Source organism: Molossus molossus, unplaced genomic scaffold (assembly GCF_014108415.1).
Source record: "Molossus molossus isolate mMolMol1 unplaced genomic scaffold, mMolMol1.p scaffold_m16_p_11, whole genome shotgun sequence".
Lineage (NCBI taxonomy): Eukaryota > Metazoa > Chordata > Mammalia > Chiroptera > Molossidae > Molossus > Molossus molossus.
In genome coordinates, this window is record NW_023425346.1 from 18345652 (window position 1) to 18369179 (window position 23528).

Genomic DNA, 23528 nt, shown 5'->3' on the forward strand with positions numbered 1-23528 from the left:
AACTTATTAGTAGGTTCTCAATCATTATTATAACATTTTGTAAACCATTAGAAAGTCTCTGGCTTCAGGGTATTTTGGTGTGGTTTTTCCCCCCCATAAAGAGAACTCATGTCCTCCTTGGAGATTTAATAGCCGCTCTGAAGTAATGTCTCATATTTAATAAGATTTTCATTACTTTTACAAACTATACGCCTGTAAATTTACTGATTGATATACAGGGAAGTAACTCAGATCAGGCGGTTCTCAATAAATTAACAAGAAGGAACATAACAGTCAGAAAGGGAATAATGAATCACAAAATGCCTTACTCATAAAATTAAGTAACCCCCAATAAATGTAAATGGATACAATGATAATGGCTCAGCATTTTGTGTTTTCCAAGTACTTACCACAACCTTGTAAATAAGCAGGGGCTCACAGGGAGGGGAGAGACTGCTGGTATGTCAGGGGCTAAAGAGGGGCCCTCATGGCAACTTTAATTTTCCCTGCTTCCATTTTAAGAATTAATTGTGTAGTTTGTTCTCCAGGCCACAAGATGAATGTTGTGTGACATTTTGCTCATCTTCAGAGAAGGTCTAATACAGGCATACATTCATTCTGGGATTTTTTTCAGGTTGGCAAGGTTTAAGAGAGTGATTGCAAGATGGGTGTTTACATTGGGTTTCTTTTTGTCTTTGTCTTAAGAACCCAATAGCACCCTTTAATATCGTCATTTTCCTTTCTGGATAAAGCAAATAAATTGTTAAAGGGTCTAGATTTGAATTTGCTCAGCTACATTTTAGCAGTGTGGTCTAGGGGAGTCGTAACCCCTCTAACCCTCAGAGTGCCCATTGATACACAGGAAACCTGAGAAATACGGTGTGTCAGCTGATTGGCACAGTGCTGGCCCTGCCAGGGGCTTCATCCACACGTTCTGAACCTAAAACACGTGCTGAGGGGAGCAAATGGTGTTTCCACGCTCCCTGAGCCTGCGGCATCCTGTAGGTTCTGTCACTAAGCAGGAGTCTGGGCGGAGGCAGAGGGTACCTGTCAGAAGAGACCCGAGCAGGCCAGCGCGGGGCGTGACTCCGCAGAGAAGGCAGGAGCAAAGCCTGGGTACCTGCACCTTGCAATCATGACTTTCCTGACGGTGCCCCGAAGGCTGGGAGCTGAGACTCGGTAACCTACTCACCCCGAGCGGTGCATGCACACCATCTGTGTGGTCGGGCACAGAGAACGGTGGCAGAACTGACGGAGAGGTGCCAGGTCGATCTTCCATCCTCTGCGTGCATGGCCTCAGACTGAAAGGGCTCGGCCTTTAAAGCAAGGGCCTCAACCCCGGCAGACCCGACACCTCCTATTATTATAAGAACAATGTAACACTTCTACTTAAATGAAACGTGCAAGTGATATACCCTACCTACCTGAGTAATTTCAAAAAAGAAAGATTCTCTAACTCCAATATAAGAGAGAAATAAAAGCAAAATAATTTATAGTACGGTAATACATATTTCAGTGTGTATGTAGTAAAAAAAAAAAACCTACTGATTTATACCCAAGAACTTACTAGAGGACATCATGATGTCTCGACCCTCTTTCCAATGAATGAGTTTGCTAACCAAGAGGAATACAACGTGGCTGAATCTCCTCAGCCCTTTCTGTTTATAACTGACATGAGAGAGGAGCTCACCAGAAGTGCCTGTGTACACACCTCTGTACCCGGTTGGCGTCAGCGGGGCGGCCACACATACAGACTGATCGGGCGTGTTGTTCAGGAGATTCAGACCATCTGAGTGACATTGACTTTGCTGAAATTTTTCTGAAATGGAAACGGCTTATTGGTGATGTTCCAAATACATAAAACAGAGTGAAACATCCCTTGATTTTCATGGCAAGTACGTCCCCAGCACATGGCGTGTGTGCTGGAACCGTGCCGAAGCGCTGGGCCCTGTGCACCCACCGGAAGCTGCAGGGCTTCCTTGTGCAGGACTGTCACGCACGTCACGAGGGCTCTGACAGCCTGGTCTCACCCCACCCACTTAGGGTAGCCCCAGTCTTTGTGGGAACGGAAAGTGCCCTCACAGAAGCCCAGAATGCCCCTTCACACCGGCTTTGAAGGGAGACCAGCATAAAGGAGGAGGCTCGCTGCGGGTAAACGGCTGTCTCACAGAACGGGCTCCTCAGGAACCGAGAGTCACCAGTGTCCAGACTCGTTTCGGTGGCCACACTTTCTTCTTAAAACAAAGCCCTCTTTAGGGCGAACACTGCTTTTCCTTGCTGTTCCGAATCCGGACTGTCCTGATACATTTTAAGGCTTCAGTGTCGTGCTTAGATTCCTGGAACCAGTCCAAGACCCCCTGGTGTTCTTGTGGCATCAATTCTCTTTCTGTTGCCTTCCCCGTCCTACTCTGACTTCCTTGTGATTCTCCTGTGCTACCTGCCTGTCCTCGCTAGCGTCTTTCTTAAATATATATATATTTATAGAGAGAGAGGAAGGGAGAGGGAGAGAGAGACATTGATAAGAGAGAACATCGATTGGTCACCTCCTGCATGCCCCCCACTGGGGATCAAGCCTGCGACCCGGGCATGTGCCCTGACCAGGAATGGAATCTGCGACCTCCTGGTTCGTGGATCAACTCTCAACCACCGAGCCGCACCGGCCAGGCCTAACCAGCACCTTTAACACATGCAGGTTTGATTGAGGTGATTCCGGGGCTGGGATATGATGGAGGGTAGCAAATCTTCATTACTTCTTGGTGCAGTGTTATGGGTTGAATCCACCTGTGGCGTCCTCCACGTCTCCTGGTTATGACGTTCTGACTGCCCTTTGCAAGTGGGATTTGAGGTGTGGGACCATCACCGTGTCTGCATTGTGGCCTCGGCCTCAGGCAAGGCCGTGGCCCACATGGCACCCGTCCCAGGGCCTCCAGGGGCCCCTCTCAAAGGGTCCAGCATGTCCCTGGGCATCTGTCTTCAAACATTCCCATAAACCTTTTGGGTGTCCAGGCAGGTGCTGCCTCAGTCTCCTTCTCTATACCTGCTAATGTCGTGCCTGTGCTTCCCGATGGTTCTTGGCGGGCCCAAGAAATACCCCACTGGGTCAACAACAACAAAAAAAGTGGAGTCATCACTATTTTATTGTTACCTGCTAATGGTTTGCTTAGGAGGTTTTGATAGTCAAGGGAAGGACAAAAGAAGTATTTTGTTACTTGTGTAAGTACAACCTGGTACCATAAAAAGCCTGGCGCCTCCTCTAGCACCAGAGGTTGGTTGTGTTTCAAGTGTTGTGAACAGACGTTTTGTCTTGTCTTTTAGCTGACATCCCAGCACCCGTACGCTGAAGTTTTCATCGGCCGGCCACATGTCTGGACTGTTGACCTGAGCAACCAGGGCGAAGTCGAGGACGCGGTGAAAGCGATTCTGAGTCAGAAGGTTGTTCTCTTAGTTCCTTTCCCCCCTTTTATGTGTGAACTGAAAAGTGTGGGGAGTATCACTGGTCCTTTGTGTGAATGATTAGAACTTTTCTAGGTCAGCTTAATTCTGGAATCAGAAAACAGCCGAGACACGTGGCCTGGGATTTCACAGATGTCTGAGACGGCACCGGGCTGGGGTCCAGGTGTGCGTGGTTCCAGGCCCCTTGACCGGACTCCTGGGCCCAGACACAGCAGTGGTGCTTGAATCCCAGTACTTGCTTGTCTACAAAGTGACTAACATCTCTGGGCTCTCTTGATCAGTAGACATTTATTAAGTACCTACTGCACTCAGAGCACCCCCTGAGCCACTCCAGGGGACACTCACATGCTTGAGGCTGGCGGCCACCTGTAGGGAGCTTACCACCAGGTAGGGACGGGCTAAGCTATCCTCTCTCCAGACCCCAGGACTGTCGCGGACTCTCAGGCATCCCGTCCCCTGCACTCATTTGAGCAGAGCACTTTGTCCTGTTATAATTTTTTTTTTTAATTCTCACCCGAGGATATTCTTCCATTTTTGGTTCAGATAGAGCAGGAGGGAGAGAGAGGAAGAGAGAGAGAGAGAGACAGACAGACAGACATCGACGTGAAAGGGACACATCGAGTGGCTGCCACCTGCACGACTCAACCAGGGCCAGGGACAAACTGCAACCGAGGTACGTGCCCTTAGCAGGAACTGAACCCGGGTCTCTCTGGACCGCAGACCGATGCTCTAACCACTGAGCCAAACCAGCCAGGGCCTGTTATAATTTTTAAGCGATGCACTGGAGGCGTGGTTGTGAAGGCAGACCGGAATCAGACAGTTTGGTGTGGGTTCCGGCTCTGCCACGTGCCAGCATCACCCCGTCAGGCGTGACTTCACCTTGAGCCTCAGTTTCCTCACCTCTCGTGCACACTAATGCGATGTGCCAGCGGGCAGCTGTGAGGTTTAATGAGACAGGGAGTGTGAAGAGCCTGAGTGCAGTGTCTACCGCACAGTATGTAACTGGTTAAAATTATTAAGTCAATATTAGTATTACATATATAATAATATGTTGTTCTTATCTGTCATTGATAGTCTAGATTTCCACTCGTCTCCAACAGCCATGAGAGTGGTGAATATATCTGTCTCACTTTGGTATTCTCAATCCAGCATAGTGGTTCCCCTGATGGATGGAGAGAGGGGGGAATAGGTGTTTGCAGAATATGTTCGGTGCCAATAACAACATGCAGATGGCTGAGGAGTGTAAGTGGGGAGAGACTTTCTGGAAAGTGCAGCACTGAGTCAAGTCTTACAGGATGAGTAGGGTCTGCAGAGCTAAACCGTGAGCCCAGAAGGGCTCCAGGCAGTGTGAGTGAAGGGAAGAGCCTGGAAAAGCATGAGTCCTGGGAGGAATAGCCATTGACCCATGGAGAAGACCATGTTTCCTCTTTGAGAAATGAAATGTGACCCCCCAGACTGCCAAGTCCAACTCACTCAAAGCATCTCCGGGGGAACAGGAACACAGCTGTGTTTCACCATGTTCTGCAGAGGGTCTGGCTGTAGACTCTGGGTGGATCTTCCCAGAGCTTCTCGTTAATGACATAGTCTCAGTCCTGGTCTTCACAGTTTAGGGCAGAAGTCCCCCAGACCTCGGGGCCAAGCCAAGGGAGTGCTGAGTGGAGTGTGGTACCACTGGACTCCATCAGAACATCTGCCGCACACCTGAAGCCTCACCACCAGAAGGCATTCCTGTGGGGACTGGAGGTTTTCCTTCCTTCTTGAGTCTCCCAGTCCCTTAGTGTATTAGTGTCTTGGGGCTGCCATAACAAGGAAACACAAATTCAGTGGCTTAAACAACAGAAATTTATTTTCTCATGCTTTTAGAGGCTAGAAGTCTGAAATTAAGATATCAGCAGCACCATGATCCCCTCAAAACCTCTAGAATAGGACCCTTTGTGTTTTACACCTTCTGGTGGCTCAGGTGTTCCTTGATTTTCAGCTGCCACGCTGTAACCTCCATCTTTGTCATCACATGGCAGTCTCCCTGTGTGTGTGTGGGGGGGTCTGTCTGTCTGCTCTACTTACAAGGACATCAGTCATCCTGGATGCGGGCCCACTCAAATCCAGTATGACCTCATTTTAACTTGACTACCTCTACAAAGACCCTATTTACAAATAAGATCATGTTCACAGGTACTGGGAGTTGGGACTTTATCATATCTTTTGGGAGGGTCTCAATACAACCCACATACTTGGTTAGGTGCACATCCCCTTTAAGAGGATTAATTTAAAAGCTAATAGAGAGGTAGAAAATCTTGGATCATGGAGCCCCCCTTTTGTCAAACAGAAGTCAAAGGGGAACTTCTGATGCATAAAACATTAGGAGTGGAGCATGAGTTCTCTGCTCGCTCCATCCTGCGTGAGGCTGACTGTTCACACCATGGAAGCTTCGTGCTCCACATTGTCACACCCTGATCAGCCTTTTCCACCTTATTCCAAAAATTATGTAGGCCATTTATGGGGGAAAGTAATTATAATGGAGCTGATGTAGAGAGAACCTCTTTCTACAGATCTAGAGTCTTTCTGTATACCTTTACGAGCCTCCTGTAACCCTTCTTCAGTTGAGAAGATTAAGACTTAAGGAAATTGAGTAATTTACTCAAGATCACACATTTAGTAAGTAGTAAAACCTGGATTGACACCTAGGTCTTTTTGAATAGTCTGTTGGAATAATAGAATTTTTAGAAGCATGAAGTAGAGTAAAGGGGAAGAGAGATGAAGTAAGGAATGAGATGACTACAAAACTGTCGTCATTAAAACCTTCCCCTTGTTAGAAATGGGTCAGAAATCTGGTGCCAAATTTTCTCATCTTTAATTACAAGATTTTAAATTACACAACAATAAAGCAAGAAAACATGACCCATCATTAAGAGAAGAAATAGTGAATAAAACCAGACCTAGTGATGTCCCAGGTGTTAGAATGATCATACAGCCCCTTAAAAATGCTAAGATAGCCCTGGCCTGTTTGGCTCAGCGGCTAGAGCGTCAGCCTGTGGTCCAGAGAGACCGGAGTTCGGGTCCCGCTAAGGGCATGTACCTCGGTTGCAGTTTGTCCCAGGCCCTGGTTGGGTTGTGTGGGTGGCGACCACTCGATGTGTCCCTTTCACATCAATGTCTGTCTCTCTCTCTCTCTCTCTCTCTCTCTCTCTCTCTCTCCCCCCCCCCCACCCCCATTCCTCCCTCCTTCCCTCCCATTCTATCTAAACAAAATTTCGAAAAATGTCCTCGGGTGAGGATAATAAATAAATAAAATGCTAAGATAAATACATTAAGAGACTTGGTGGAAAAGGTACCCAACATATGTGCAGAGTTGGGGGATTTCCGCAGAGAGATGGACATTTTTTAAAAACCCAATGAGAAAATGCTAATACTGAAAAATACAGTATCAGAAATGAAGAATTCTTTCAGTGGGCTTGTCATCAGACTGTACACAGCGGAAGGAAATATCACTGAACTTGAAGACTTCTCAGTCGAAATTATCCAGGTTGAAACACAAAGATGGAGGAGAAGGCGGGAAGATGATGGAAAGTTTCCAAAGCTAGAAGGAGCTGCATAGTGCAGCCAGCAGGCATCCTCCTGTGGCCGCATGATTCACGGTCCATTCTCCACAAAGCAGGATGACTGAGAACTTTCCCGCTCTGCTCACAAGTTGCCCTACTTGGGTTTCTTAGTGACTGGGTGTGGTATCAGCATTCCCTTCCACTCCATTCCCCAAAGAGGCCTTGCCTTGTTCCCAAAGGACTGACACACACACACACACACTCACACTCACACTCACACTCATTCTCTCTCTGTCTCTCTCTCACCTGCACAACAGCTCCTACATTAGAGCTGTGCTAGTGTTCTTCAGCCCCAAAGCCAGGGCTTGTTCCCAGAGGCCCTGTTCCCGTCCACAGCAGGATGGCCAGCGCAGCGCAGGATGGTAGAGGCGGCTTACGAATACAATTTTGTTTTTTATGCTTTTCCTTTATAGGAAAATTGTTTGGCTTTGTATCTTTTAAAACAGTGAATTGGGCCACAAAGCAATGAATGAGTCAGCCTCCCTTTGGTTAAACTGAGTTTGGTTGCTAGGAGGACCCAGGACGAACTATTTGTATGTGTTGCATTGAGCCCTGTGAATTAATTAACTTCCATTTATAGAAGGTTTCTGGAATCATCCACTGGTTGAGTCAATAAATAGAAAAGAAGTTTTCGTTTGGTGTAAAGGGCTCTGTCGGGGTTGAAGAGGATCCAGCAAGTGCAAAAGCACAAGCTCGGAACAGGGAAGTCAGTTTTTCAAAGTGCTTTGAATTCTTCAGAAATGAACTGTCGAGGAGCAGAGTGACCTCTAGGCTCACAGAATACTCATGCCTGATGTTATAATACTTAATGCTCAGCCTCTTTTAGTCCTGCCTGGGTAGAGATGGGCAGGGATGGTGAGATACAGCTTGTGTGAGGCACCATCCAGTTGTCTGTTTGAAGGTGTGTCATGAGCTTAACAATCATGGTTGAAGACTTCAGATGTACAGCCGTCCCTCGTCTCTTCGCGCCTCGACCTTCGCGGCTTTGCTCTGTTGCATACATAGTATATTCTCTGAGAAGACCACGACGGGGTGAAGCCGCGAAAGTCGAAGCGCGAAGTGGCGAGGGGCGACTGTGTATAAGTAACGAATCCTACTTCGCGGAAATTCATTTATCGCGGTGGAGTCTGGAACTGATTAACCGCAATAAACAAGGGCCGACCGTGGTGTGTAAATCGACACACACGCACAAAGGAGAGGATGCCCTGAACCAACAGCTCGTGTGCCGGCAGAGGGAGGCTGCTCTGTCAGCTGTCCCATGATTGAGCCAGCCTCAGCTCATCGGTGTTTGTCCAGTGCTCTGCCCAGGAGACTCAAGATAGGCAGTATAGACTTAACAGGGCAATGGTGAGGGTGCCCCTCTGTCCTGTGCTTTTGGGCTCTGAAGCGTAGCACACTGGATTGCTCATGGTTCTTTGCCGAGTGAGATTTCCATTTCAGGTTGGTGATGCTCACTGGCTGCCCCCGGGGCACAGGCTTCATAATGTGCAGCAGAGACCAACCTCACAGTTCGTCCCTACCCACAGGTGTCACGGTGTTGATCAGATTGCCTCCCCAGCCCCAACAAAGCACCTCTAAGTTTCTAGTTACCCTCAAAATCTGGGCTCTGTCGTGTAGAGATCTCAGGGCTTTGGCGGAAATCCAGGGCAGCTCTTCCCAGCCTTGTCTCCCAGCCTCCGTGCTCCCGAGCTCTGCCCTCCCGCTGCCTGCCCTGGTGTCTGTTCTCACGTCGCTCACTGTGCCTGCGGTGTCTCCCGCACCACGACCTGCTAGAATCGTAGCTGCCCTGAAAGCGCAAGTCTGCTTTGACCTTCGAGCCTCCTGTGGTGGACTCTTTGTGGTGCTTTACCACTCTGGTTTTTCATCACATTTCTTCGGGTACACGTCAGTCTCACCTGCGAAAGTAGAACAGTGTTTTGTCACCATCGTGGGTCCTTAAACTACTCCTCATGAGCCTTTCTCAGAGCAGTGAGCCGCATTCATTCAGCAGCCGTTTGTGTGAAGGTGGAGTTCCCGCCTGTGCCACACTGCTCAGACCGAGCGCAGCGGACACGCCCAGAGGCTTCCCTTCTGAAGTGATTCTCCCCCGTTTGCCGAATGCCTGCTCCGCACCGGCCGGTGCAAAGTGCTCTACCCCCGCCCCGTAGACACTCGCCACAGCGTCAAAGAGGAAGGTTTTTCTCACCACCGTTTTACACATGAAAACCTGAGGCCCAGAGATGGAAGGCAGCTGGCTCAGGGCCCCACAGTTAGTGAGGTTGTGAACCCAGGTCTCTGGGCTCGTGGCTGTGGCCTTCGCGAGGCCGACATGGGCGTCGGACCTGAGTATGTGAGTCCGGGGGGATGGGCAGGTGTCCCTGGTGCGTCTTCCTCGTCTGTGACACCACGCTCTGTTCCCGCAGACCGAGCCCTACATGCCGTATGAGTTCACGTGCGAGGGGGTGCTGCAGAGGATCAACGCTTTCATTGAAAAGCAGGTAAGGCTCTTCAGAAGTCCGTCTGTCTGTGCTGTGTCCGGTGTCCTGCTTCCTGTTCCCCGGGGGGCTCTCATGCGTGGTTAAGGGCTCACTGTGTTTCTGTGTTCATTTTCCTGATTTGGAAGACTGTAGAAGTTGGGTGACGACTTGTTGGAATGCTAAAGCATGCCCTGTCATGGTCGCTGAGGGGAGTCCGTCTGTCCTGGGGAAGGATGTTCTGTGTGACTGTGGAAGGCCCAGGGGAAACTCACGGGAGAAAGTGGATGGTCAAGAGGAAAACCCACTTGACCATCAGAGCTCCACGTTGACTGGGTTCTGAGGGGCTTCTCAAAGGCTTGGGTGGGGAGGGGGACAAGGGACAGCTCTCGGGTCCTGCCCAGTGGTCCTTTCTCACCCTAAGAAAAGCAAGGACTGAACCCTGTGGTTTCTAAGCGTTCCTTTAGTAAGTGTTACGTTAGGATTTTTCAGTGGTCTTCAAACATCCTTAAAACAGGACCCCTTTTCAAACAGACTGTACATGAAACCTAAGCGTATAAAACAGGTAAAAGCAGAACTTCATTTCCAAAGCAGGGGAGGGTTCTGTAGGTCCCATCAGAGTGTGATGCTGCGGCTCGTGCGCATGGAAGCAAAGACCAAGAGTGTCACTGCCGTCACTTATGACCCTTCAGTTCCTTGGGCTCCGGAAGCCACACAGAGCTGGAACTAGGCAGACTGAGAAACCCTGTGGGTAGGGGAGAATGAGGAACTCCTTGACCAGATTCCAGAAGTCAGGGGCCCTCGCCAAGGGCAGAGCGGAGTGTCTTGGGGTGATCAAGAGGTCTTTACCCAGCAAGGGATGAGGATTGTGCGGACTCGGTAGGAATGGTACGTTGAAAATGTAAGTAGGCCTAGGTCCTGGGCGCAGTCTAGGTTTCAGAGGAACAGTTTGGGTTGGCAGACTGGTGAGCAGTGACCGTCCGGAGCTGCTGCTGGAGAGGGACAGCCATGGGGCCTAGGCTTCAGGGTGGTGGGTCTGGTTCTGTGATTTTTTTCTTTACCACAAGGCGGCACACTCTGCAGCTAGCCACCTGGGGTCCAGTCGCGGCACCATGACTTCCTGGTGCATGACTTAGGCGTGTTACTCAGCGTCTCTGTGCCTGAGTTCCCTCCCCTGTGAAAGGGTGATAGCACAACTGCAAAGGGTCGATGTGGGCATGAGATGAGCTGATGCACGGGGAGCGCTTGGGAAAGGGCTGGCACACCATGCTCAATAAATGCAAACTAGCATGGATGGCGCAGTGCGTGACAGCATAATATTGTGGTATGTTCCACATAGCATATCTTATTACCATGCTGTGTTACACTGTGTGACCCATCAGACTTCACCATGAGAGCTAAGCATCTGGATGGTTATCACTCAGTTTTGTATGACGCTTAAAAGAAGCACAGCAGACAGTCCCTGCTCCTGCCCCCCCAGCCGTCTGTCTCCCCACAGACTTTATGCCAGTGCGAACCGAGCTCACGACAGCGCGTCATCCCAGTTCATTCTCACGCAGTCCTGGGAGGTGACAGCGGGGACTGGGACTCGCAGTCACAGAGCTCACAGGTCCTGCCGTCCGGCTCGGTGCTGGGCGGGTGTGAGCCCAGGCCTGCACCAGCGGCTCTGCGGGCTCAGCGTGGCAGGTGGCCCAGAGCTACACGTCCCCTGTGCTGTCCCCTCGGGCTGCGGTCCTTCCTGGGGGGCAGGCGGGAGCTGCCGTGACCTCCTCTGGCAGTGCGTTTTAACACACAGCCCTGAAGACCGTCCGGGAGGCTGCCTGAGGTTCACCAGGATCCCTGCTTCTGAAACCCACCTCCCCCTTTCCTGCCCCACTTCCTGTCAGAGAAACGGGCTACTCACCACAAGTAAAAAGACTCTTTATCAAGTTTATTTGAAGGTTTTTATTTCTTTCTTCCCTAAGATTCTTGAATCCCAGCCAGTCCCTAAAAGTTCTCATGTGGCTTGTTCTCTGTAAATCTCTTACTCGGTCTCCTTTCAGACAGGAAGGTCGGTCCCCAAGCAGACCTGGATGCTCTGTAAGGCAGGGGCTGTGCCCAGCGTGTTCACTGCCGCGCCCTGCGCCCTGTGCCCGGCCCTGTGCCCAGCTCTGCGCCCTGTGCCCTGCGCCCAGCCCTGTGCCCGGCCCTGTGCCCTGTGCCCGGCCCTGCGCCCTGTGCCCAGCTCTGCGCCCTGTGCCCTGCGCCCAGCCCTGTGCCCGGCCCTGTGCCCTGTGCCCGGCCCTGTGCCCTGTGCCCGGCCCTGCGCCCTGTGCCCGGCCCTGTGCCCTGTGCCCGGCCCTGTGCCCGGCCCTGTGCCCTGCGCCCTGTGCCCGGCCCTGCGCCCTGTGCCCAGCCCTGCGCCCTGTGCCCAGCCCTGCGCCCTGTGCCCGGCAAGCTGAGGGAGTGAACGAAGTGGGTGAGAGGGTCAGTGAGTGAGCACATGTGTTTCATTTTGTGTGTTTTTCTCATGTGTACCAGGAAGCTTATCTTGGACCTTATGACTGGAAAACATGTCACTGTGAAAACACGCTAATGAAGAAACCACCCTTTCGCCCCACCTCTGGGCGTAGACGTCTCCGCAGGGCCCTGTGGCTCAGAGACCCAGAGATTCCTCCTTGCCCACTGTTCGTTCGTTCTGCTCTGCAAATAGATGCCGGCTGTGTGCTGTGGACTGGGCTGGGCGTTGGGGAAGAAAAGATGTCAGAGGACTAGCCCCTGTCCTCAGGTAGCTTCATGTGTCACAGAGAAGCCAGTCAGGTCCACAGGCAACGCCACGGGGCAGGTTGCGCCCTGCAGTCGTGATGTGACCAGGATGCTTCGGGGTGCTTAGCTCGCCTGCAGGTCGGGGACGGGGACTCTCTCCCAAAGCATTTACAGAAATGAGTCCTGAAGGCAGACTGGGGCTATGGGGTGTACGGGTGGGGGCGGGATAAAGAGAAGTTGAGGTGAATTATTGGAAGTTTAGTGGTGACTGAAGGGACAGACAATGTAAAGGATGAGGCTAGAGCAGGAGGTGAACCATGCAGCGATGCTGAGGCTCAGCTGAAGGATTCAGGTTTGATTGGGGGACAACGAGAAGCTAAAGAAAGGTCTCGAGGCCGGGTGAGGGCAGTGATGCTGTCAGATTGGTGTTTTAGGAAAACCGTTCCCGGTCTCTCCCAGGGTTTTCTTACTAACCCCTCTCCCAGGGCTGCAGGAGAGCGGTAAGTGGCCTGTCGTGCGCTTATCCCAGGCCCCTGTGGCCTAACGTTCCCCCAGCTCCCCCCGAGGGCAGGCCTCCAGAACCCCACTGACTGACAGCTGGGGCCTCTGCCTGAAACAGTCGCCTCGGGCCCCGGTGTTTTGGAGCTTTGAATGCTCCCTTATTTTTGCAGCTAGAGGGACATCTTCAAAGGGCCAGGAGCCGGGAGCCGGGAGAGGGGGTGTTGCCGGTGGGAACAGGAAAGCCTCGGGCTCTGAAGAGGTGGTAACCACCCCCCCCCACCCCACCCCCCCACCCCGGCTTCCCTTAGGAGCGAAGCTCTAATTAGACAGCTTTCCACCTTCAAGCCCTCCCTGTGATCTACAAGGGGAACGAGGAAGCTTTCATCCCAGAGCCCTTTCAGAGGTGTCCATCAGCTCACCCAAGTCATCAGGAGCCAGAGGAAGCCCATTGACAAAGCCCCGGGCTCAGCGGGAGACCGTCCGTCCTGCCGGCTGGCCGGAGCACCCCACGGAACGAGTCCTGGCTTCAGGAAAACGGCTTCTCTTTCCCTTTTATGTCCTTGCCTCCCGTTTGCTGTACTAAAAATGTCGATGGATCGCAAGGTCTTATAAATCATCTCCCTAAATGAGGGCCCCTCGCCAGCAGCAGGGGTTGGTGGCAAGGCAGATTCCTGTGATCTGAGACCAGAGACCCTTCCCCGTAACCGAGTGGGGCAGCTGTTAGGGCTCTCAGGCATTTCTTGGGAAAGAGCTGGGTATTTGCCGCAGGCCAGAGAGTGTAGCAGTTTCTCTTGAAGGAATAGCAATGCTCAGATTGATTTCTGAAAACCATACCTATGCTCTTCAACCCTGTTTTCTACTTGCGGTACAGACCCCAGAGATATGGAGGGTGATTGCTCTCACGTTATTTTGCAAAGAGCTATGTAATTCACATGAAAAACGTTCTGGAGCTTTGGAGGGGAAAACGGGTTAATTCCAGGAGCCACTGGAATCAGCTTCAGTCCTGGGAGACCGGCTCATCGGAGCCCACTTTGAACTCCCTGTGAGTGAGGACAAGCCCGGCAGTGAGTCCTGGCAGTCCGGGTGCGGGGAGTGGTGGGGCGACAGGCCGCAGGGCCAGAAGAGAAGGAATTGAAACGGGGAGAGGTTATCACTAGCTTGGGGGATGTTTGCGCTTTCGAAAAATCGACTCTGCTGTTGGCCTAGCCATTCCTGACCCCAACTTAAGCAGGGGGCTCTGTCCCGTCTGTTATCCTGGGCAACTGCCCTAACCTCACTGCTGTTTCTCTTCTGTGCGGTGGGGATACTACTGCCTACCCCACAGAGCTGGTAGAGGAGTCAATAGATTAACACGTTTAGGGCCAAGACAGTGCCTGGCTCAGAATAAACTCTCTGAAAGGCTTAGCTACTTGCCACTGCACGAGCCCGGAAACCAACCCAGGTGTTTTTAAAACAACCCCATTGAAGTATAGTTTATAAACCATGAAATTCACTTCTCGTAAGGATACAATTCAGTGATTTTTTTAAGCAAGTTGATAGCTGTACAATTACCATAACAATGTAGTTTGATAATGATTTCATCACTTTCAGCTCTTTTGTGCCTATCTGTAGTCATTGCTTGCTCCCTCACCCCAGCCCCAGGAAATCCTGATCTGTGCTCAGTCTCTAGAAGTGCCTTTGCTGGGGGTCTCTGGCTTCTTTTCCTCAGCACAATGTCTGTGAGGTTCATGCACGTTACAGCGTGTATCAGTGCTTCTTTCCTTTTTTATTGCTGACTAGTATTCTGTTGAGTGGATATACCACATGTTTATCCGTTCACCAGTTGATGGACGTTTGGGCTGTTCCCACCTTGGCTGTCGTGCAGAGCGCTGCTGTGGGCAGGAACCAGCAGGTGGGCATGTTCCCTCCCTCCCGGGCCGACTCCCAGCAGTCAAAGGAGAGGGGACGCGAGAGGTTCAGCCTAGCTCTTTCCAGAGACCTGGTTGGCACGCTGGTCTGCACGTGGAGAGATCATGGGGAGTGGTCACCACAGCTCGGTCTCCCAGCACCTTCTCTGTTGCCCTGGGGGAAGCACAGATTCGCGACCACCGCCGGGAATCGGCCCCAGGGTCCACATGGGCAGAGTTCGCTCCCTTTGAGGACAACACAGGCTGAGAAGGGTGGGTGCCAACAGGCAACTGAAATATGTTCGGTCCAGTTAGTTACTATTTTTTTTTAACAGTTTTTCTGTTCCAGGCCCTAGATTTCCAGCTATAAGTAACAAATCTGTCCCAAACCCCAATGTCATGACCTAGAACTTGCCCCACACCCCCGGCTGTTTTGTGATATTTTAAAAAAATTTTTCTGACCTTACACTCGATCCTGCCTCCAGACCTGTATGCCAGCCTGTCCTTCTGGTTGCAGACGGTGTGAGTTTGCGCAGAAATCCACTTGCACCTGGTGTGTCATGGACGGAGTCACTCTGTCAGAGTTGGGCCAGGCCTGGATGGGGTGAGAGTTTGTGGAGAAGATCCCACCCCTCAGCCAAGAGCGAGGGGCAAGCCAGCCCCTCCAGCAAGTGCTTCAGTCCCGGGGAAGAGCCTCCCCCTGTCTAAACCAGCTCTTGGTGGTTTTGTGAATAACATTTCCCAGGTGTCACTCAGCCGTCCTTACAGAGGCCCCTTACTTTTTCACAGTAAGTCATGTTCACTTGTTCAGAACATTGCTTTTTCTGTCCGTTTGTCTTGATTAAGAAACCTTTCTCATTGCAATTATGGCAGGAGGTTTTCAGAATAGTCAAGCAAATTTAGGGAAATTTGGTGACTGGTTGAAATAATTGTTAGAGAGATGCAGATGTTCGGTGTTCTGAGTGGGCTGGTTAACCAGATTGGAAATTACTATTTATGTCTCATTCAGTCTGTATAAAGCCTTTCTCAGTTACAATATTGTTCTTTTCTACTTCTGCTGTCAGAGCTCCAGGGTGCCACACCACTCAATTCAGTTCAGCAGCTCTTTATTGAGCATCAGTTATCTGAAAAGCACCATGTTAGTGATAAGCCACAGACTCCTATTCAGCCTACAAAACCTAGCCTAGAAGTCCCTATTTTCTGGAAGCCTTCTGATAGCTACCACCATCACTCTTCCCCTCCCCACAGAGTTCATGTTTTTCTCTGAGTGGCCTGGGCATTTCTGTTTGGGCATCTGTTTTGTACTGTTTCTTAAATTTTTCCGTGTCGGCCCCTCTTCTGTGCACTGAGCCCAGAGGCTGCTCCGCTCATGCTCACACCTCTCACCGGGGGAAGACGGGAGCAGCCATTTGCAAAGTTCTGAATGGACATGAGAGAACCTTCCAGGTCAACATGTGAGACACGAGTGTTTCATGGAGGTTTGCTGAACAAAGGTGCCTGGGTCTGGGCTGAAGCCGGTCTCTCTCTCCCGCACGGTCGTTTGGCTTCTAGTCCCTCGGCCTTTGCTGCTCCTGCCCCAGGTTCTCAGCACAGCAGGCCTGTCACCCTGTCACCACAGGCGCCTGGAGACGGGGCGTAACCACCCTGACCTGCGGGCTCTTGACGTCCCGTCCCACAGGGAAGAATTCAAGACCCAGTCTGCGTGAGAGTGGGGGCAGGTTTCGTGCCGGTTGAGAGCGAGGCCGGGTGCGGTTCCGGAGACAGGATGGGGAGAGCCCGGGCTGCCGGCGGGCGCTGCTCCCCTGGGTGCACGTCTCACAGGCGCTGCTGTGAAAGAGGGAACGTGCTTCCCCGCGTGGACACGGCCCACTCGCGACTGAGCTGCTCGCTGGCCAGTCCGTTCTCGGGGTTTTGTGTGTTTCCAAGGGTGGGATGTTTCAGAACTTTGTGTTGCCAAATTCCGCCTGCCTTCCAGTGGGGAGGGGGTCTCGTTCCTACACAAACACGGCCCACTCAGGAAGTGTCCTGGCGTTGGACCCTCCGTCCCTCTCCGTGCGGCGTCAGTTTTCATCCTACTGATGGGATAATGAGCTCTGGGGTGTCTCTGGTCCCGTTCCTCCACTGTGGACTGACCTGGTCTCAGCAGCCCTTGTTGCTGTTGACTTCTGTCCGCACCGCAGGGGGAGCTGTTCCCCTGGCTCATGCGCGGAGGGGGCTGTGGGGAGCGCACCTGCTGGGGGGGGAGCTGTACCCCTGGCTCATGCGCGGAGGGGGCTGTGGGGAGCGCACCTGCTGGCAGGGGGGGCCTGTGATGTGGCTCCACCCCCTCCCTCCGCCCGCCGGACTTTCCCTACTTCTCTCTGTTCTGCCTCAGCTCCTCTCCCACAGCTCTCCAGTGGCCACCATCGCACTCTGAGGAAAAGCCAAAGCTTTACGTGCACCCCAGAGCTCTGTGCACTGATCCCTGGGACCCCGGACCCCATCTCCTCCCTCTTCCAGCCCCCAATCACACACCCTGCTCCGCACACCGACTGCTCCTTCGGATCCTGCTCGACGCTCTGTCCTCAGAACTTCTCACCTTGGTTTGCGTCTGCGGAATGTCCTTCCCAGACACGTGCACGTTTACTTCCTCGTGTCTGTAAATGTCACCTCTTGGCCTGGCCAAGTAGTCCCATTGGTTAGAGTGTTGTCCTGATACACCAGGGTCGTGGGTTCATTCCCCAGTCAGGGCACATGCAAGAGTCAGCCAATGAATGCACACGCAAGTGGAGCCAAAAGTCCATGTCTCTCCCCCTTTCTCTCTCCCTCTCTCCCCTTCTCTCCCCCTCTCTCCCCTTCTCTCCCCCTCTCTCCCCTTCTCTCCCCCTCTCTCCCCTTCTCTCTCCCTCTCTCCCCTTCTCTCTCTCTCTCTCAAAGAAAATCAGTCAATCATTTAAAAAATTAAATGTACCTGCTCAGTGACGCCTTATCTGGACCCCTTTCCCCCGCGGTCTCCATCCCCTTTCCTCACTCGTTCTTTCGAGAGCACTTATCACCGTTCAGCATGTTATAGGGAATGTATTCATCTTGTCTTTCTGTGTCCCTCATTGACTGTAAGCTCTATGAAGCGGGGATTTTGGTTCCTTTTCCCACTGAGTCACCCCAAGGGCCTGGGAAAGTCCTGTGCACGTAGTAACAGTGAGAGCCCGCGGTAGGAGGCGTTCTTCATATCGGGCACTTTCCTGAGCACATTACACATTATCATTATTATTTTTAATCCTCACCCGAGGACATGTCTCTATTTATCTTCAGTAGAGTAGGAGGGAGAGAGAGAAAGAGACATTGATGTGAGAGAGACACATCGACTGGTTGCCTCCCACACGACCCCAACCAAGGCTGGGGATGAACCACAACTGAGGTACATGCCCTTGACTGGAATCAAACCCGCAACCCTTTGATCTGTGCCAACGCTCTGACGGCTGAGCCAGACCGGCCAGGGCTACACATTATAATTAATTTAATTCCCTCTACAGCTCTAGGAGGTAGCATTTGATCTTTTCTGCATTTTACAACAGAAAACTGAGGCAAGATTATGAACTAGCCAAGATCATCCGGCTAGTGCATGGAGGAGATTCAAACCCAGGCATTTCGAGTTCTGAACCTTTCTGTGTTTCTGCTTCTTAGCAGGTCTTTTGTTGAGTGAATGAATGAATGAATGAATGAAGAGTGCTCACAGCGAGGAGACCAGTTGGCATTGCCATGTTAGCCTATGCTGAGGTTGAGTGAAACAGACGACCTCCAGCCTCCCATGTGCACCCCGGGGGTGTGATCTGGGGTGAGAAGAGGCTATGACAAGGGCTGCAGGTGGGCAAAGGGACGGCTCTCGTGGATAAATTGTCATATGTAATCCACCTTTGCCTCTGGACCCTGGTAGCAAATAATGGTCGACCTTGGAATATTATCACTTTAACATTTCTAGGTTCCTCCTTAAGAGTCACCTCATGACCGTGCAGGGATTCTATACGGACTGAAGGACAAGTGGTGTCCTCCATTTCAGATGTGAAGAGCTTAAGGGGCATCTCAAGTCCACCCGCTGGGACCAGATTCATGGCCCAGATCCCTCGCTCCCTCCCGCCTCGCCTGTGATGAGCCTCAGGCCCCACACGTGCTGCGAACGCTCTCGGCCTCTTCTGCTCAGCTCCACCGAGCCGCAGGCCTTGCTGCTGTTTCTACTGTTGCCGACCCTCCTGGCCCCGGAGCAGACTTCTGAGAGGGTGCCAGCCCAGCGCCCGTGAGCCCGGAGTGAGGGTGCCCGGGGCCTCGTGCATGTGTGGCTGGCCAGGCTCGCCTGTTGAAGCACCTCGGGGAGGTGGGCTGCAGTGTTTCCCTGAGAAGCGAGCACGCGGGACAGATCCACCCTGCAGCGCAGCTCTGGGGGCACGTGCTTTGTGCAGGACGGGGTGCCCTGCCCCCCAGCTTCTGCAGCTGCCAGCACTGCAGCGCCCCAGCCTCTGGAGGGGCGTGGGCACCCTCCACAGAGTGGCAGGAAGGAGGGGAGTGTCAGTGGACCAGCTGCTGTCTGCCAGCCTTCTGCCCAGCTCATGGCGTGGCCTGTCAGCATCACTCTGCACAGCAGTGTGCCGGCAGCACCCCGCGGAGCAGCCCAGAGCCAGCTTTCTGACGTGGAACGCCGTCCGTGGCCACGTCTCCTCCTGGCCCACCACGGCAGAGTCTTCCTCGTGAAGTCTACCCCGGACTGCCGCCCGCTACCACAAGAGGCTACACATGAACAAGGCGCAAAGTTTCCTAAGGGCCTGCTGATGTCAACAGATATAGAGACACTACCTTCAGCTCTAACTGCCTGCCACGTTATTTTTCTTTATTGATTCTAGAGAGAGAGGAAGGGAGAGAGATAGAAACATCGATGAGAGAGAACATTGATTGGCCGCCTCCTGCATGCCCCCCACAGGGGATTTGGCCCACGACCTGGGCATGTGCCCTGACCGGGAATCGAACCTGCGACCTCTTGGTGCATGGGTCGATGCTCAACCACTGAGCCACACCGGCTGGGCCATTCCACGTTTTTTGTTTTTGTTTTAAGAGCTCTAAAGGCCAGAATCCAAGCCTTCAGCCCTGGTATCCAGCTCCCCATCTAATCCAGGGCTGGGCTGCACTAAAGCCGGGAGGCAGAGAGAAATTCTCACCTGGCCCCTAGTGACGTGGGTGGCGTGGTCTGACCTCAGACTCTGGCTGTTGGCCTGTTCCATATACTCACACAGCAGGCTTTGGTGTACGTTGGATTTAAATCTCTTTATTTTAATACTTAAAAGACTATTGGCATTATCAGATATCTCCTACAGGTATAGAAACAAAGTTGCTTGTGTTAACCAGCCAGAAAAACAAACAAGAAAACATCATTTAGCCTTTTCTCAACATCCATGCTCTGCTCAGCAGTAACTGCATTTATACCTCTGTTGTCCTTCTTCCTGCCTGTTGGCAGCCGTCCTCATGGGGCAGCGGGCCAGGCGGCCGGGACATTTCCTGTGCGGCCAGGTGAGCGAGGGACTCTGATCAGTGAGCACTCGGTCCCCACCAGGGAGCCACCCCTGTGCCGCATGCTCACAGGCTGTGCTCAGGACGCGTGGGCCTGAGGAGTCCGGAGGGCCCTCTCCCGGGGGCGGTCCGTCGCTGGTGCCCAGGGCTGTGTGGAGGACACTCGGCTGACCCTCCCGCCGTGCATCACTTCCAGGAGATGAAGCTGAGTCCTAATCCCTCACTTTTCCATTGCGTTTCTGTTGTCCCGAATTCCGACTCTGGGGGGGATCTGTCTCCAGCTGATGTGCATCCAGGCCTAGGTTTCCCAGCCACTGTGCAGCGAAGGGTTCCTGTCTGTTGCCCACAAAATTCACTCAGGCTCAAACAGCTGTGCCCCTCATCACGGGCCTGGTGACGCGCGGGCATCCGCGGGCTTGCTCTGCGTCTGGGGTGTCGGCCACTGACTCGGGCAGCCTAGGACAGAAGCCCCGTGAGTGCCCACGACCTGCCAGGTGCCTCTCTCGTCGTGGAATAGCATCTGTCCTTCAGGAAGGAGGCAGGAGGAGGTAAGAGCGGTGGGAAGTCGCCAGTGTCGTCATCTCTATTTCTCTCACGCAGAAACTGAGGCTTCAGAAGGTGTGTACTTTGCCCCGAGTTGCACAGCTGTGAAAGGGAGCCCGATGCACCTGCTCACTGCAGCTCAGGCCTGCGCTCTGGGGTGCGCCCACCTCACTGCTCAGGGGCCCGGCGGGTCAGGCTCCCCTGGCCCTCCGCGACGCTCCCCAGAAGGGGGTCCCCAGATTGGGGTCTGACATTATTCATCAGCTCCTCGGCCACACAGAGCGGGGAAAGAGAACTGAGGAAGAATGAACTACTCCCGAAGGATACTCACTGGGATACTTTGGCTTACCTCCTGACCTGGCCCTGGCTTCCTTCTCTGCGGCCCCCGCGCCGGGCAGGAGCAAGGGCACATGGTATTCTTTCTGCCTGTCCCCCGGGGCTTGGCACGCCGCACGGTCCTTCAGCCTGCAGAGGGGCCTGCCGCACTTCTTTGTGGCCACTTGTATTGAAACAGTTACCGCTTCAAATGCAGCCCGTAGGCTGTCTCGCTGCTGCTGCTCTGAGAACTGCGCCGTCCTGTATGTTTCTCTGCGCCGTGTCCCTGTGTGGGGGGTGAATTCCTACAGGTGGAATTCAGAGCCCAGGATCCTCCCACCACTGGGCGCTCCCGGGCCAGCCCCCCAAAAGGAGCCCCTGCACAGACAGCACCTCCCTCTGGCTGGGCAGCCCTGGGACGCCCAGGACGGTGTGCACACCGAGCTCCGGGTGCCCGTGCTGCCTGTGCCCGCCCACGCGGGCACCCCCCGGGTTGCTGCAGGCGGACATGGACGCCGGGCCCAGGTCAGAGCTCACCAGCCGCGTAACCTCCCTCTGCCCACCCTACCCTGGGTCTTCTTGGACACTCCTCTGGATCTTGGGACTGATGGTCCCTGCCCCATTCGGAGCCCCCCACACGTGCTGGAGGCCTCTCTGAGGGGGTGCCAGGTTCCTTCACGTCCTATGACCGGTCCTCAGACTGTTTCCCTAGCTGGTGAACTAGGGTGGCGTCATACTGTTTTCAACCAGGAAGCCCTGAGCCCTAACCAAGACCATGACCTCTCAAGAGGGCCTGGGAACCGTACCCACAGATGCCTGTTGTACCCCTTTGCTTCATAAAGTTGAAACTGGTGCTCACAAAACAGTGTCATAGCCCAGCTTACGTGGCTCCGTGGATTGAGCATCGCCCTATGGACTGAGAGGTCCCCTGATCCCCAGTAGGGGGCGTGCAGGCCTGATCCCCAGTAGGGGTCGTGCAGGAGGCAGCCGATCAGTGTCTGTCTCTTACATGGATGTTTCTCTCTCTCTCAAAAAATCAATAAAAACCTAAAAATAAAATTAAAAAGGATCATATTAGGTACCTGCCAAATTAGGTAGACACTGACATTTCTTTGGAATTACAGCAGCAGAAACAGAACAGCTGGTGAAGGTGGGCCCGCGATGGCCCCTCGAGGGCGAGGGTCTAAGTAGCCGGATCCGTGACTGCTGGTGGTGCGGGGACAGCGGTGACCAGCACGGTCACTGGCAGGCTGGTGCTGGGCACCTGACGTGTGACGCCTCATCCTGTGTGGGAGGTGGGAGGGGCGGCTGCCCCCTTCGCAGCGGATCACGCTGGTGTGGAGAGAGGCGAAGAGCTGGCCCAAGGACATGTTCTGGCTGCGGCCAGTGCCAACCCAAGCGTGCCTGGTGCCCACCTCCTCCTCCCACCCTCAGCGGGCCGCCTCGCCTGGCCGGCTGCTTGGGTCCCTTAGCTGATGGCCTCGTTGTCGTTCCAGGACTTCTGCCACGGGCAGGTGATGTGGCCGCCCCTCAGTGCCCTGCAGGTGAAGCTCGCTGAGCCCGGGCAGTCCTGCAAGCAGGTGTGCCAGGAGAACCAGCTCATCTGCGAGCCGTCCTTCTTCCAGCACCTGAACAAGGACAAGGATGTGCTGAAGTAAGTGCTGGGGGCGTCGGCGTACCTTCGGCTTCGAGCTGGGCCGAGAGGTTGAGGGGTTTGTTTCCAGGCTGTGGGCTGTTGGGACAAGATGCGGGCAGGAGAGCAGGTTGCTGCGTGACCCCCGAGAACGTTAGCCGGGCATTTTCACTGATGGGTGCATGAGGTCACCTGGCATGCTGCTACATGTGGGATTCGGAGGGAGTGTTGTATTTGCATAAATAATGTCATGTCTGGGCTTGGAGATCGTGGGAGGTGTTCACTTTGCTAATGGGATGCCCCAGGACGTGGGAGTGGAGTTGGGCACACACCCCAGACGGCCCAGGGGGTCTGAGCGCTGCAGGTGGCGGGCGACAGCCTTGCACCCCAGAGTCAGAAAGGGAGGAGACGCACGGCAAGGAGCTGGCACAGGACCCCCACAGCCAAGGCCGTTGCCCCTGCCACAGTCCCCGTCCCTGTTTGCACTTGGTTCCGGCACCTCTGGACCGAGGTGCGTGAGCGGGCCTGACTCGGCGTCCCCGGGCAGTGGGTACTACACCCCGGCAGATGGCCGGCCGGGGGTGTGAGCTCTGGCCCCTGCTTCCCTCTTCCCCCAACACCCTCCCTTCCCTTGGCACTGGGGTTGTAGGTTTGGCAGTCGCAGTTCCCAAATTTCCGTGTGAGCTTTCTCTGACCTCTGACTCATGACCCCATCAGGGCTAGATCTCCCTGTTTTTATCACACCTCACCCTGAGCCACATAGTGCAACCCTCCCCCCTTAATAGCTCTAACTAGGTGGTTTCCCCCTAAAAGAGACTTGCCATCACAACCCCGGACATTCTGTCCATCTCGGAGAGGGTGTTGGAGTGGAGTGGCCTGGGGGCTCGGG

At 53.4% G+C, this 23528-nt stretch overlaps 1 protein-coding gene across 7 annotated transcripts in view; it reads left to right on the forward strand.

Annotated features, from left to right (window-relative positions):
• Nucleotides 1–23528, forward strand: part of MGAT5 (alpha-1,6-mannosylglycoprotein 6-beta-N-acetylglucosaminyltransferase) — a 295024-nt gene that overhangs the window by 265969 nt on the left and 5527 nt on the right. For all 7 annotated transcript variants that reach the window (XM_036254997.1, XM_036254996.1, XM_036254998.1 and 4 more), the window contains 3 exons: nt 3295–3411; nt 9434–9508; nt 22503–22660. In XM_036254997.1, coding sequence (XP_036110890.1) covers nt 3295–3411; nt 9434–9508; nt 22503–22660 — 350 coding nt within the window. The remainder of the gene's footprint in view (nt 1–3294; nt 3412–9433; nt 9509–22502; nt 22661–23528) is intronic.